General features: G+C 31.8%; 2 protein-coding genes and 1 non-coding gene across 4 annotated transcripts in view; 2 read left to right on the plus strand and 1 right to left on the minus strand.

The window, feature by feature from the left end:
- LOC129246470 (pyruvate carboxylase, mitochondrial) overlaps positions 1–2,401 on the minus strand; it is a 74,303-nt gene extending 71,902 nt beyond the window's left edge. For both annotated transcript variants that reach the window (XM_054885326.1, XM_054885325.1), the window contains exons 1-2: positions 2,300–2,401; positions 1,641–1,824 (exon numbers count right to left, since the gene is read on the minus strand). The gene's annotated coding sequence lies outside the window, so the exon portion shown is untranslated. The remainder of the gene's footprint in view (positions 1–1,640; positions 1,825–2,299) is intronic.
- Positions 2,402–9,392: 6,991 nt separating this feature from the next.
- On the plus strand, positions 9,393–9,465 carry Trnar-acg (transfer RNA arginine (anticodon ACG)). The gene has a single exon. It is a non-coding gene; the product is annotated as a tRNA-Arg (tRNA).
- Positions 9,466–12,436: 2,971 nt separating this feature from the next.
- Positions 12,437–13,582, plus strand: LOC129244686 (NF-kappa-B inhibitor-interacting Ras-like protein). The gene is made up of 2 exons (XM_054882462.1): positions 12,437–12,636; positions 12,717–13,582. Exons 1-2 carry the CDS (start codon positions 12,523–12,525, stop codon positions 13,266–13,268), a joined length of 666 nt encoding a protein of 221 aa, XP_054738437.1. The 5' UTR covers positions 12,437–12,522; the 3' UTR covers positions 13,269–13,582.
- The last annotated feature ends 574 nt before the right edge of the window (positions 13,583–14,156 follow it).

Raw genomic sequence — 14,156 nt, forward strand, 5'->3', positions numbered from 1 at the left:
AAAAATTATTTTATTTATATTTTTGACAATTTACTCATAATGACTGTCATGAAGTTGCTAAAAATAAATTTCTTCATTTGAATGTTACCATCTAAATAAAAATATTGGCGCATGATTTTACAAATACAATTACAATACGAATACAGTTTTTCACTCAATTTTATTTTAATTAATTTAATTTAATTATATCTTATTTTATTCTACTTAATTTTTTTAAATTCAATTTCTTTCTATTTGTCTTTTATCTTAATTTTTTCTTTTAATTTCTTTTTATTTTATTTTGCTTCACTTTATTTTATTTCATTTTGTATTAACTATTCAACTAATAGAATTAGATGAAAGAAAATCTTATTTTATTTTATTATAAGTTTTTATTTTTTAAATTTATTTTAATGGAACTTAATTTTTTTTCATTTTATTTTATGTTTTTTATGTTATTTAATTAATACCATTTTTTTTAACTACAATTCATTTTAAAATATTTTACTCCAATTTTTTATTTTATTTTATTATCACTGTTTTTTCTTGTAAGCTTCATTTTATCTTATTTTATTTTATTTAATTAATATTATACGTTTTTTACTTTATTTTGTTCCATTTATTTGTTTTTGTATTATACATTAATAGAATTAGATGAAAGAAAACCTTATTTTATTTATTCTAATTTTTTGATTTTTAAAATTTATTTTTATGCAATTTAATTTATTTTTTTTTTCATCTTATTTTATGTTATGTAATTAGTACCACATTTTTTTAATTACAATTTACTTGAATATTGTATTCAATTTTTTATTTTATTTTATTATTATTATTGTTGTTTTTTGTAAACCTTATTTTATTTTGTTTTATTATATTTAATTAATTTTATATTTTTTTAAATTTAAAATAGTTTAAAATATTTTGTTGAATTTTTTTTTTGTTTTGTAAACTTTTTATCTAATTTTATTTTAGAGTATTATATTTTATTGTATTTAAGTTAATTTAACTTAATTTGATTTTATTTCGTTTTATTTTATTTTAATTTATTTTATTTTATTATGTCATTACAAGGAAACCTTGTTTTATTTTATTGTGCATATTTGGTTTTACCTTATTTTATTTTGTTTTAACTGAATTTCAATGTAATTTCATTTATTTCATTTCATTTTCTTTAATTTTATTAACATTATATAACAATAATTAATGTTGTAATAATATACATATGTGTTTGTTTTTTACTTTAATTCGATTTAGTAAATTTTAATTTAATTAATTCCAATTTCTTTTATTTTCCATACGTTATTTAATTTAAAAACTATGAACGATCACACTTTGTTAGTTACATTTGTTCGTAAACGACAGAAGCCGTAAATACTCTTAGCTGACAAAGTTCAGGGTTAAATGCAGCGAAAGTTGTCCGATAGAAACCACAAAATTGTGTTGCATCAACAAATGCAGCAATTTTCTGGCTTTGTATGGTAGAAACTCAGCTGTGTAAGAAATATATGGCAGGCTAAATTTGCACACTGCTTGCCATATGTTACGTCCTTACATATACACATGTTCGGCCTGTCGGCCTATGTACATAAACATGTTAAATCTCAATCAAGTTGCTGTTAACTCTCTTTAACTAACATCAGCTGTTTTGATTTGCCACTCACCTTTTCTGATGTCTTTCGGCACAGATATGTTATTCCCTTTCGCTTTTGGAACTGCCTGTTGTGTATCCTTCGTTGTGTATATTTGTATACGAGTATGTGCGGTTAGCACAAAATTTTTCTAATTTATATCCTTCACTTATCCTTTCCGACAAATTTGAAAATGCCACACATACAAATAACGTTTCTATAAATACATATATACGTAGATTTGTACTAAATATATGTGCATAAAACTTCCACAATTTTAACTACACTGCACCGCAGTAACCTTGATGTCGTGGTTGTTTTTTACAGCCTAATTTATTGTCTCTTTTCAAATAAGAAAAATAAATAATAATTGCAATTAAATAAGAAAAATAAAAAGCTACACGTTCCACTGTTCCCAAGAGTGCCCGTGCAAATCATTTAGAATTAATAATTATGTAAAATGTAAGGTGTGTTGTTGCGTACAAAATTAGCAATGGATTTTTTGCCAACTTTTTCAATAACTTTTCGTACGTAAAAATGGTGAAAGTTGGTCTACTTTAATAATCGCACGCAAAATATACCCAAATAATTAAGAAAAAATAGCAGTAAGAAGCAAAGCCAATAAACTTGCACACTTCACACTATTTCTAATTTTTTTTGCACGAGAATTTAATTAAATACTTATCACGCACCACCACAAGAAACAACTATGTCCGTTCACACCAAAGCTACACATCTGACTGGTAAAGTGTCTTGAAAAATCGGAACATGAAATGCCTACAATAGCAATGTTAGACAGAGGCGATGATATGAGCAGTGCTGCTAACTGAGGCAGCACCAGCAACAGCAAAGGAATTTCAATGACCGAGCTGAAATAAAAATGTGCCGACTCTGGTGCCGATATGGACTTGAGAACGTATAAAAAGGTACACACAATAATTGAGCAGTGTGGAGCGAAAGCTTGCGAAAAATAACAGATAATTATAAAAGTTAGGCGTAAGAACATTGGTAATATAGTATATAAGCACATCTCAAATTGCCCTGCAGGGAAATTATAATTGCAGGGATTATACAAAATTTAATTATATTCTTCAATAATTAATTTGTGGAAATCTTCTTGTATTGTATATTATTATTTAAAACTGACTATAGATATTTTATATATATGTAAAATTGGCGCTCTCACCCTTTTTGGGTGTTTGACCGTGGTTATAGATATTACAGGGACTTAAAATTAAAAATACAAACGCTCATTTCCGCTACGTATTATATTCTTACGTCCATAATATGATAATCTCGGAAAACGATGACCATGCTCATCTTGCTATCTCCAAAGCCAATTGGGTGGTGTGACATCCAATTAAGACGAGACGCTATTCAATACATAGTCAACTTTTCACCGATAAGGAGTAGTATCTTTAAACAAGGGAATTTATTAAACTCACGGAGAGATAGCAAAATGTTTTTGCAAAAAATTAAATACTCATTATTGGTTTTTATAATTATTAACATACAAAATTAAAAACAAAAACCACGAGATTCAAACTAACAGCAATTGACAATTGGCGCCTCATGGTAATGAAATCATTATCCACGCAGCTGAGCTCTCTGCAGAGAATATAAAATAAAAATGTACAGACGTTGTACAAGCCCTCTACGTTTATATAGTACATATGTATTTATTTATTTTATGACTCTTCGCTGCGCTGCTAACATCAAAGGCAAAGTCATTGCATAAAACAGCGAAGTTGGCAGCGGCAGCGAAACCTACAATGGCATATAGCATCTCGATGTTACGAGCATCAAATTGAATCGTTCTTTATTTATTTGAGTAAATTTATTATGTCGTTCAAGCTATTTGACTTATCTACTTACCATGTATTTGTATATTCATTTATATGTGCATATATGTATATATGTACACATATACATAAAATATATTTACATGTATACATTTTTAAACATTTTATACGGATCGCGCATAGAAGTGACTAGTCACTTATAGTAGAACGTCATCTCCAAGAGAGGCGATAAGCGAACTTGCTTGCGGTGTTGACTGTCTACGTACGCTGAAGCCGGCTATAACACGTGCAGTAAACAAATGTGTATAAAATTTTTACTGAAGCAAAAGTATATATGTAGGCATAAATACACATGTATGTACGTACATACGTATGTTTGCGTACATACATACAGAGTTTATAACAGCGACGATGTTGCGTGAGTATTAAAGCCAATGTAAGATTGCATGTTCTGAACAGACGCACTGTTAAAGCTTTGCAAACTAGAGTGCTGACAGAGTCAGAGAGTGCAACGGAGAATATTTTATTTTTCTGTCTTAGTTTTGTTTTCGAACAACAAAAATTAACTAAAAAAATGTTATAACCACAAAAAGTTGCCTTATGAAAAAAAATTTGCTATTTTTGTTATTACTTGTTGTTTGAATTATAGCGTGGGTCAATAGGTTTATTGGAATCAATCGTAGAGAAGTCTCACTAAATTGAAATTTATATACTATATGAATCACAAGGAAAATTTTTAAATATAGGGAAAATTCCAACTGTGTACTGGAACATATTGTGCAATGTATTTGTGCATTTATTAATTTAATATATAAATAAAGAGCTAGTGAACTGAATGGAATAAGTCCACTTGGTAAAAATAGTGTTCTTAGAAGTTTGAGCCGGCTTTAATTAGCTGTTACTGAGTGTATTTTTCTATATCCACCAGTACAGTTGAACTTGCGTTGATCCAGCGGTGCTACCAAGCAACGAACAAAAGTTGGAATAGTTTTCTTCCCTGAACCTATCCAACTGTGACAGTTTTCACAGTCTATTCAGATGATAGTAAGGGCGTCTGAGGAGAATAGGTGCTCTGTGTTCAAAAAAGGAGAAAAGAAGATATGACATTACTTTTACTTTAAAAATTCTACGAGTATAGCTACAAAAATGCGGCAGATATTTAATAAAAATGCCACAATTCATATCAATTTTGCAGGAAGTCCAAGAGCCAATTACTACTAGATTACAGTGCCATCACTTTAATCGCCTTAACGTAAATTTATTACCACAAAGGGCGTATGCGATCGCTCAACAAACAAAACACATGAACACGTCTGCACGCGTATACTCTAATATATAGTATAACAACAAAATACTATACTATTAAATTCGATACTCGGCAGTACTCGTGCCAGATAACAAGATCGTGTTAATCCATCGAAACCACAACACTTACGAGCGATTTTGGCGGCTGTATAAAGCAAAGATATCAGCAGCATTGGCAATTGTTCGTAATGGTGTGCGCAGTTCTTGTCGCCACGTTGGCTACCTTCATATGTACGAGTACGGTAGAAAGAAGGAATGAACGATTGTGGGTGGCGCTCACTGCGTATGAGTAACTTTCCATAAATTTTGTTATCACATTCAATATTTCAATTTAAAAGGCACACTATTTGCTTTCGTCAATAATATTATTTATATTTATTGTGCACCTTTGATTGGTTGATTGATTAGAGCAAATTTCAAGTAAGGAAGTTGGCTTTTTGTCGAATTAAAAGGCTTTGTGATATCAAATGTTAAGGTAGTTCGTGCGTACTCAATACCTAATGAACAATTTTTTGAATCAAATATTGTAATTAAATATATACCTACATACATATATACGCATGTATGTACATATAAAATATTTGTGCATTTTTTAATTAAATAAGCTTACTCACATTAATTTATTTTCATTTTTTTTTACAAGTCATTTTAATTATAAGCATTTTCAGACTCCGAGCTAGAGGCCTTATGGCAGATAATGATTCTAGCAATCAGTCGGAGCAAATTAGTTTAGTGATTTGCATTTTGAAAATATTCAATGTACGTACATGTATTCAAATTATATGGTATAAAAGATTAAAATGAAATATGAAAATAATAAATACTTATATCATGAAATCAATTTATTTGCTACAAAATTTAGTAATAAATTTAAAAAATATAAGTGAAAACAAAATCGAGATGGGTTGTAATCATAGAAATATTCCAATTATGTTCAAAAAAATCCGACTCTTGCTATGTGAATCGGAAATAAAATATATTTATTCATGCCTCCTTTGACACACTTTCAACAAGCGGTAGGCAAAAAATAAGTAATGACAATAACAATAGTGTGAGGTATGGTATTTATTATTGCCTTATTTTGAATATTGAATATACAATATTATTGCCCCAGAAAAAAGAATTGAGAACAACAAATTTCTCTTTCAGCAACGCGGCTGATCAGGAACTTGCTAGTACATATTTTTAATTGTTTTCAAAAGTGTGGGAGAGTGAAACGAAGCATGATGGAATGCCAAATTTTATTAAATATCTTATTTTGAGAGTTCTGTATTGTAAAAACACCCCCATTGAAAAATTTATTAAAGCTATTAGGTCACTCGTTGCATGCAATCGCGCAGATTTCACAAATTAGCTAAGGCTCAACACACAATACTAACCACACTTGAACCATTAAAGGGCTTTGACTTTATCAGATGTCGAAATACTTCCAATCAGAACAAAACCACAACAGTACTGAAAACGAAATCGTCCAAACAAGGTGCCATTTTTTTTTTTTTTTTTTTTTTTTTTCACTAAAACTGATATTTTATGGTTGTAGTCCACTTTAGCCTTCTCAATTTGATTTTTAGTAAGACCTTATGGTATGCAGAGCACAAAAAAAAACATCAGCAAGAATTTCGAATGACGGAAATACGTGTGCGAATCAAAATATTTCATGTTCCACTTCAGGCAGGATCGCAAGGTTTATTTCTTAAGTTTTCTTTTAAGTTTTGTTGGAAGAAATATTTTAAATATCTCTCACTCATTTCTTTTATATATTTTACTAGTTTTTGACGTGATAACGTCTTATAATTCGATGTAGTCGGCTGCACGCACCAAAAAATATTATCTTGCTCATGCGGCGTTATCTTGCTCATGCGTCGTTACCTTGCTTGAACTGCAAGCGAGAGCGCGGAACGAACGACAAAGAGACACAATCGGCCCCCGCGTTCGGCAACGTTCGACATCTGGCTCTCTCCTACTTGAATGAGCATATATAAATTAACATATTTGTATTTGCATATGCCTTCTTCCTGTGTGCATGGTAATGAACCATTTCCCTATGAGGAATATTAATTTGATTTAGTTGAAGAATTTAAAACAAAACCCATTATATCATCATCATCCTTACCGAATTTATAATTAGTGACGACTAGTTGTTAATAATACCTGTTATTTTAATGTTTTTATTATTAATTTATAGGATAGAATAGGACGATGATAGGAAAAGTAGAAAATGAAAGGGAGTGTTTCGAGTGTAATGTGTCTTGAAAAAGGCAAATCGATGATGGTGCCTCTTAGTGTTGTTGACTTATTAACGTCTGATGCACAATCGAAATTGAAGATATCTTTCATGAATTTGATAAGTGTTTCGTCATTTTTCACGTTTGTGTAAATGTAACTTGACCTATTCCATTGCAATTCCATTTACCTCCTTCTCTATATCCATACAAAATATCTATCAAACAAATAAAATTAAAATTTTCTTTTGAAAAATGCAACCATTCCATCAGTATTTTCTTATGACGTTGTCACGTTAAACTATCGTCAGTGAACCGACTTTACAGACAACCTCTTTTTTCATAGATTTTTTTTCGTATATTTAACTAGTTTTTTTTTCATATATTTAACTAGTTTTTTTTAATTTTCGTAGATCGACATCGAACATTTTAATGAACAACGCCGAACAATAAACTTGCAATCTTTTGGATTACCGGCACCATAAAAATCGAAATTTGTAGATGCGTGGAAACTCACGCATAATGCAAGGGCGAAAATGAAGAGCTAATTGGCGCTAGTGCTTCTTAGCCAAGTACCATGCTGAGGGAAAAAGGTCACAAGATCCCATTTGATAAATGAAAATTTCAAAATGCGATATCTCAGTGAAAAAAAATTATATTTGAGCAAACTCAACGCCATTTGAAAAAAGAAGGCTTGTATTTAAAGATGCCATCCTTTAATTTTGGTGAAAGAAAACATCTGCAAGGCTACATAACCTCAAATATGGGTAAAAACGGTGTTTTTTGCACTTTTAGGTTAGGATATCTCGAAAACCAGAGCTGATAGAGCAATTCTGAAGCCAGATTTCCATTCATCGCATCAAAATCCTTCGAAAATATATAGTCCGGTTTCTGGGTATGAGATGCTGTCGGCCTGTGTAATCTATGCATGTGTAACACTTTCAGATGCCACAGAAACGAAAATATGCCCCATTTAAATTTAAATTTTATTTTTTCCCTCATTCGTTTGTATGGTCAATACGTACATATGTATATGTATATGTATATGTATGCATGTTTAACTGGAAAGCGCCACGCGGTTTTGTCTTGTTGCCTTCTTTTTTATAGCAAAGGATTTAGATTACACATTTATTTTTGACAATTTGACGAAAAACATACATTTTTCTAGCGCTTTTATAGCTTTTGCTTTCACGAATTTCGTAGGTGTGTCTCTAAAGCATACAAATGCATATATGTACGTATATTTGTAATTATAATTTCTATATCTCCACACTGTTGCTTCTGCAATTGTTGTTATTGCAGTTTTTGAACCTAACGCCTTAACACTTTTAATCTTTGCTGTTCTCTTTTTTTATATGCATGCAATAAACAAAATAATTTAAATAAAAAATAATTTTTGAAAACCTTATTGCCGAAATTCATACAAATCAATGTGAATTCATACAAGTTGATAGCGGTAGTACAGCAAAATTTTAAACGTATGTACATATATATAATATTTTGTTTTTGCGATTTGATGGTTTTTATGCCAAAATTTCAATCAGAATGTGAACAAACAAATGAAACTATAAACCAAAAAACTGATCACTTTGGCATTCAAACCACTAATCGCGAAAAAGCAGCTTTTCCGCCATCAACTTTTATGCATTCTCCTTGATAAGCAATTTTCTATCGTTTTTTATAGCTATTACTTTACCGAATTTCGTAGGTGTGTCTCGAATGGTCGAAGAAAGTAAACACGAAAGCTCAAAAAGAAAAAAAAAATGTAATCGACAAACAAGATGAAACTAAGTAAATATACAAAATTTTATGTATATGTATGCACACGTTTGGTATTATTATTTCTATATCTCCATATTGTGGTTTTTTCTCTCCATTTGTTTTTACTGTAGTTTTTTCACCTATGTTTTGTTTTTGGCTCTCCGCCGACATCTTTTATTTGTTGGTAGCCGCCCGTTTATTCTTACATATTCAATTTAGTTTTTGTTGTTGCTGCAGTTCAACAATTTCACACACACATACAATCAACCGGCATCAATTCTTAGGTAAACATTTTTATGACCGTCCTATTCATTTGTTTATTTGCTTGGTCATTAGCACGCTTAATATGTATGCATGTATGTATGTAACTATTTGTGTCTAATAACAAATAAGTTATTTTTAGTAAATTTGCAACCAAAATATGTTTGCCAAAAATGAAAGGCAAATATATGCATACATATATATGTACGTGCCGCCGTTGCTGTCTATGTTGGTTTTTACAAAAGTTTCATATTTTATTTGGCCACTATTTTTAAAAGAGTATTATTTATTTATAATAAAAAATATCTCTTATGTACTTACATATGTGTAATTTTTTTAGCAATAATTATACTGCGCTAATTTTCTCTCACTACATTAAAGGTTTTATATTGTGCTTTTGCAAATGAACAGCATCTGGCAATATTCTGATACACGGTCCTGTGGCGCAATGGATAACGCGTCTGACTACGGATCAGAAGATTCCAGGTTCGACTCCTGGCAGGATCGCAGAGTCAAATTTTTTTTTTATTTAAAACAGTATTTCAATTTTTTTTGTTTTTAATTTTTACTTACATTACTTAGTATAAGTTTTTTACTTTTTTAGTATTGTTTTTCATAAAGATGTTGTAGCATATTTTTTTTTCAATTGAAATTATTATTATTTTTTTGTCTCGGTAAGAATAAGTACATACCTCTTAAGCGGGGAGGTGATTTAGAGATTTAGAAAAGTATGTACATATGTATCAACCAAATCGGTCATGTTCTGAATTTACATATTCAGCATTACTTGCGTAAATGGTTGAAATATATAGAAAACTTGAATTTGTGGTTCAATTTAATAATTTAGCCTATGAAACTATGTATATAGACATAACGAAATGCTTATCGAAAATATTTGAAGTATTTTAACAAAATTCCTGTGTCCTGAATTTAATAAAATCAACTGAATATAAAGCATTGCATTGACCAGTTTGTGTCACCTCCTTAGTTACAGCCGACTAGAGCACAATAAAAAACTATTAACTTCGCATTTCCCACAAAAAAAAAAATCCGTACGTATTTTAACCATTTTTTGAGCCATGATGCCAGCGGAAATAAAGCAGTAACAGCGTTGATGTTTATATTTGAGAAAGTATTTTTTATATCCGTCTATACTGCTTACGAGTATGTCAAGTTTGCATTTAAAGGTTGTTGTTTGTAAGTTAAATTTTGGTCAAAGAAATAAGTGAAAAGTGGCATTTCGTTTGTGACTAATATTGGCAGATTTGTCAAATTTACAAAGTACGAACCATATCATTTCGTTTCCTCTTGTAAGTAATATTAATAAAGGATTGAATTGCGAAATCTTTATGTATGGGTTATTCAATAGGTGCGCTTCAACTTTTTTCCGATAGGGAGGGCGAACGACGCAATATTTTTTATTTTTCGCTTGTCATTTGTAAACTTCATTAGTATACATTTCATCATGGAACGCTACACACTTGAGCAACGATTGCAAATCGTGCAAATTTTTTATGAAAATAATCGTTCTGTTGCTGCTACTTTAAGAGCATTACGGCCATTTTACGGTCCATTTAACAAGCCGTCCCGTTTTGGGGTTATGTGAAGTCATTGGCCTACAGTAGCAAGCCGGCGACGATTTGTGAGCTCAGAGCCAATATTGAACGCGAAATTGCTGGAATTTCGGCCGATTTATGAAAAAAAGAGTGGTCGAAAATTGGGTTCAACGATTGGACTTCGTAAAACGTGCACGCGGTGGTCGTGCAAAAGAAATCGAATTTCATACTTAAATGTATATGTTCAAACTCGATAATAAAAAAAAATTAGTTAAAAAAGCGGTAAAATTATTCGTACCCACGAAATTCAGGTCTAATTTACCGAAACGACTTGGAGTTATGTTCGATCAAAAACTGATACTCCAACAACATTCGTACAACATTTTTTGGGAGTGTTTTATGATTTCACAATGACAATAACCACAGGTGTTTGATTATTCCAAAGAAGGAATTTTGTTTATTTTGAAGTATTTAGCTATAACGCAATTGGGCCGAGATAACGCGCGTCTCACAAGGCAACTGAAGCTTGTCGTCCGCAATATTTGTTATTGTTGTTTTTGTTGTTGTAGCAGTAAGAGAAGCTCCGTCAGTGTAGAGTATATCACCGGTCGTCTTCGTCAGGCTCATCTAAAAGTAGGCCCAGGAAACATACTGTTTCGACAGGTTGGGTCCAGAGGGAGAGGGGTCTTAGATGAGTGGGTTTTAAAGGGCATGTGAAAAGGTTGTTAGTGTCGTGCGGGGTGCCTTAACATGCCTTCGAACATATTTTGGCTGGAATTTAGAACAATGTATATTTTGGAATTTCTGGCAAACTATAATGTTTTTTAATGAAACTTGGTGGAGATATTAGTGAGGTGTTAAGGAACACTCTTTATAACTTTAAATTATTCGGGAAATAATAATTTTTTAATTAAAATGCCCTCGGGAACTTCACTATAATTTGCCACATTAGAATCTATATTTTTTAACATTTCACTAAAATTCCCGAAATATACACTCCCACGCGTGTTTTTACCGATTTTTATGCTAATATTCGAATTATATCTATTAAAATTGAATGCAAATTCATTTGCCTATGCAATCACATTCCAATTTTAAGCGCGAACAAGAAGAAGATTGGAATTACAACAGTATGGTATTGCCGGATGCCTGCAAATGAAAACAAAAATTAAGTACTTGAGTTTAGTGTTAATGATGGGAATGGGGGTTATTGTGCCTCCTTACTACATACACGCATATGACGTTTTAATTTTGGGTTCAATGGTTTTAACACGGAAAGGAGTTTTACGCAAAAATACTGTGCATTGCGTAGCCGGAGTCGGACTGATGAGGGTTATTTTTTTGAAGCGCGGCCGAAGGCCGCCCACGCGAAAAGGAGTTCTACGCAAAAATACTGTGTTAATTAATTTAATTTAATTTTAATTACTTTATTATTTTTTGTGATACGCTTAATATCATTGTTTTTAAGTTTAAATGAGTTGTATGTTTTTATTTTCAAAATTATTTCTCAACTTTAAATTACAGCAAAAAATACTGCAGTTTTACAATGAACCTTCCACTGAACATCCCTGCGTGCGAACTTCGTTTTCATTTCAGGTGTATGGCAACACCAACTTTTCGCTAAATTAGAGAACTTTAACATTAAATTACTTAAAAACTATAAGCCTCCGGCAGGTTCTGTTTTCAGTTTTACGATGGGGATACACCCCTCTATCACCCCCTTTTTACCGTTTTTTCCAAAGCGATATACATTATACTAAATTTTAGCCCATATTTTTTTTGTTTTTGTTAGTTGATTTTTAATGTGTCTCTTTATATAAAATTAATTTCTACGCAAATTTAGTTGCTTGCGATTTTTCCCATCACTAAACAATTTCAATTTAGGCAACCCTGAAAATCTAATCAGCTGTTTATGTGCCTGTGTTGAAAGTTTATCAACAAATAAGCACACATAAAATAAATCACTGAAATTACAAATCACAGTGTTAACAAATCAAATTGTAGAAATATGTTAACTGCCAAGATTGGTAAAGTGGGCAAAGTGCTGATATGTGGCATGAAAGGGGTCGGCAAAACGTCGCTGCTGGAGCAATTAATTTATGGCAACGTCACAATGGACACGGTGGGTCCAACGTTCTACCCACTCATCTTTATTAATAATAAAAATGTATGTTATTTAATTAAGATATAATCCTTTCCCAGGAAATTCATCCCACTATTGAGGATATATACGTGGCTAGTGTGGATACGGGACGTGGCGGTGCTCGAGAAACTCTTCGCATTTACGATAGCGCCGGCCTACAGGGAAAGGGTCAACTACCACGCCACTATCTCTATTTTCCCGATGGTTATGTGTTGGTCTATGATCCTACAGATCCCAGCAGCTTGGATATGTTGGCTGATATCAAAATTGATATCGACCGCAATAAGGAGAAAAAGGATAATGTAGCAATAATTGTGTTGGCGAATATGAGAGCTCGTAACAGACGTGAATCACCTGCGTCGCCGCCAACTCAAGTGATACAACCACAAGTACAACAGCAACAGCCCGATCCTGTAGAATCTGTTTTAAATCGAGCGAATAGTTGGTGTGCACGTGAACGTATAAAGCATTACACGGTAAATGCAATGGAACGCCCGTCGCTATATGAACCATTTATAGCTTTATGTGCACGTTTGCATCCACCACCGACAAAGAGTAGCTTCCCACAACTGCGTCAGGTGATGCAGAAAACGCAGAAGAGTGATAGCTAGGACGGGGAATCGGATGGCGGCGGTGACAATATGCTATGGTGTATTGCTGGCTGCCAGCGAATCGGCGGTGGGGGTGGTGGGCAGTAATGCAAAATCAACTGTATTGTAAAGTATTAAAATGTACATTCATACATATGCAAATGTGAGTCCGTTAAAAGGACCTATATGCACTCATTTGTGTTGGTGGGTACACATTTCGATAATCTCAAATTTTCTACAATATTAGTACTTAATTATTAATTAACGTGTGCAAGATATCTCCATTATAAATGGCACTTAAAGTAAATAAAATAAATATACGCATAACAAAATAACATTGGGTCATAGAATTTGTTTAGAAAAGATTGTTAGAATACATAAATTTTGTATTATTTATTTGAGGAAGAGATTAATAATTATCATAGTTTATTTTATTTATTTATTTATTTTACAAGAGTAACAATTATAAATAACTGTCACACGTAAGTACTAAGCGATGGCTGCCAGGGCCTTCGACTTAAATTAAAGTAGCTATATACTATACATACATACTAACATACTAATTTGTTTTTTTTGGGTGAGGTTAAAGTTAAGGAAGGAGGAACTAGGGTGGAAGGGAAGGATAGTTTTTGGGGGGAGTGTCCTAATTATCATAGTTTAGTTTGTCTACCCTACCTCGACATGCGGATGATGATCGCATGTAAATCATTCATACGTTATATGCAATTATAGACCATAATAAATCGCAGAACTTATTTGCCAGCTATATTTTCATTTATACGAAATCTTTGAAAATCATAAGAGATATTTAAAAAATTAATGTTTATTCTAAATTATTATAATTTCCTAGGCTTATTTAACATTTATGTGATAACAGCAGCGAATGGATGGATTTGCCGAAACTGCTGT

The sequence above is a fragment of the Anastrepha obliqua genome, chromosome 4 (genome assembly GCF_027943255.1).
Source record: "Anastrepha obliqua isolate idAnaObli1 chromosome 4, idAnaObli1_1.0, whole genome shotgun sequence".
In the NCBI taxonomy this organism is placed as follows: Eukaryota; Metazoa; Arthropoda; class Insecta; order Diptera; family Tephritidae; genus Anastrepha; species Anastrepha obliqua.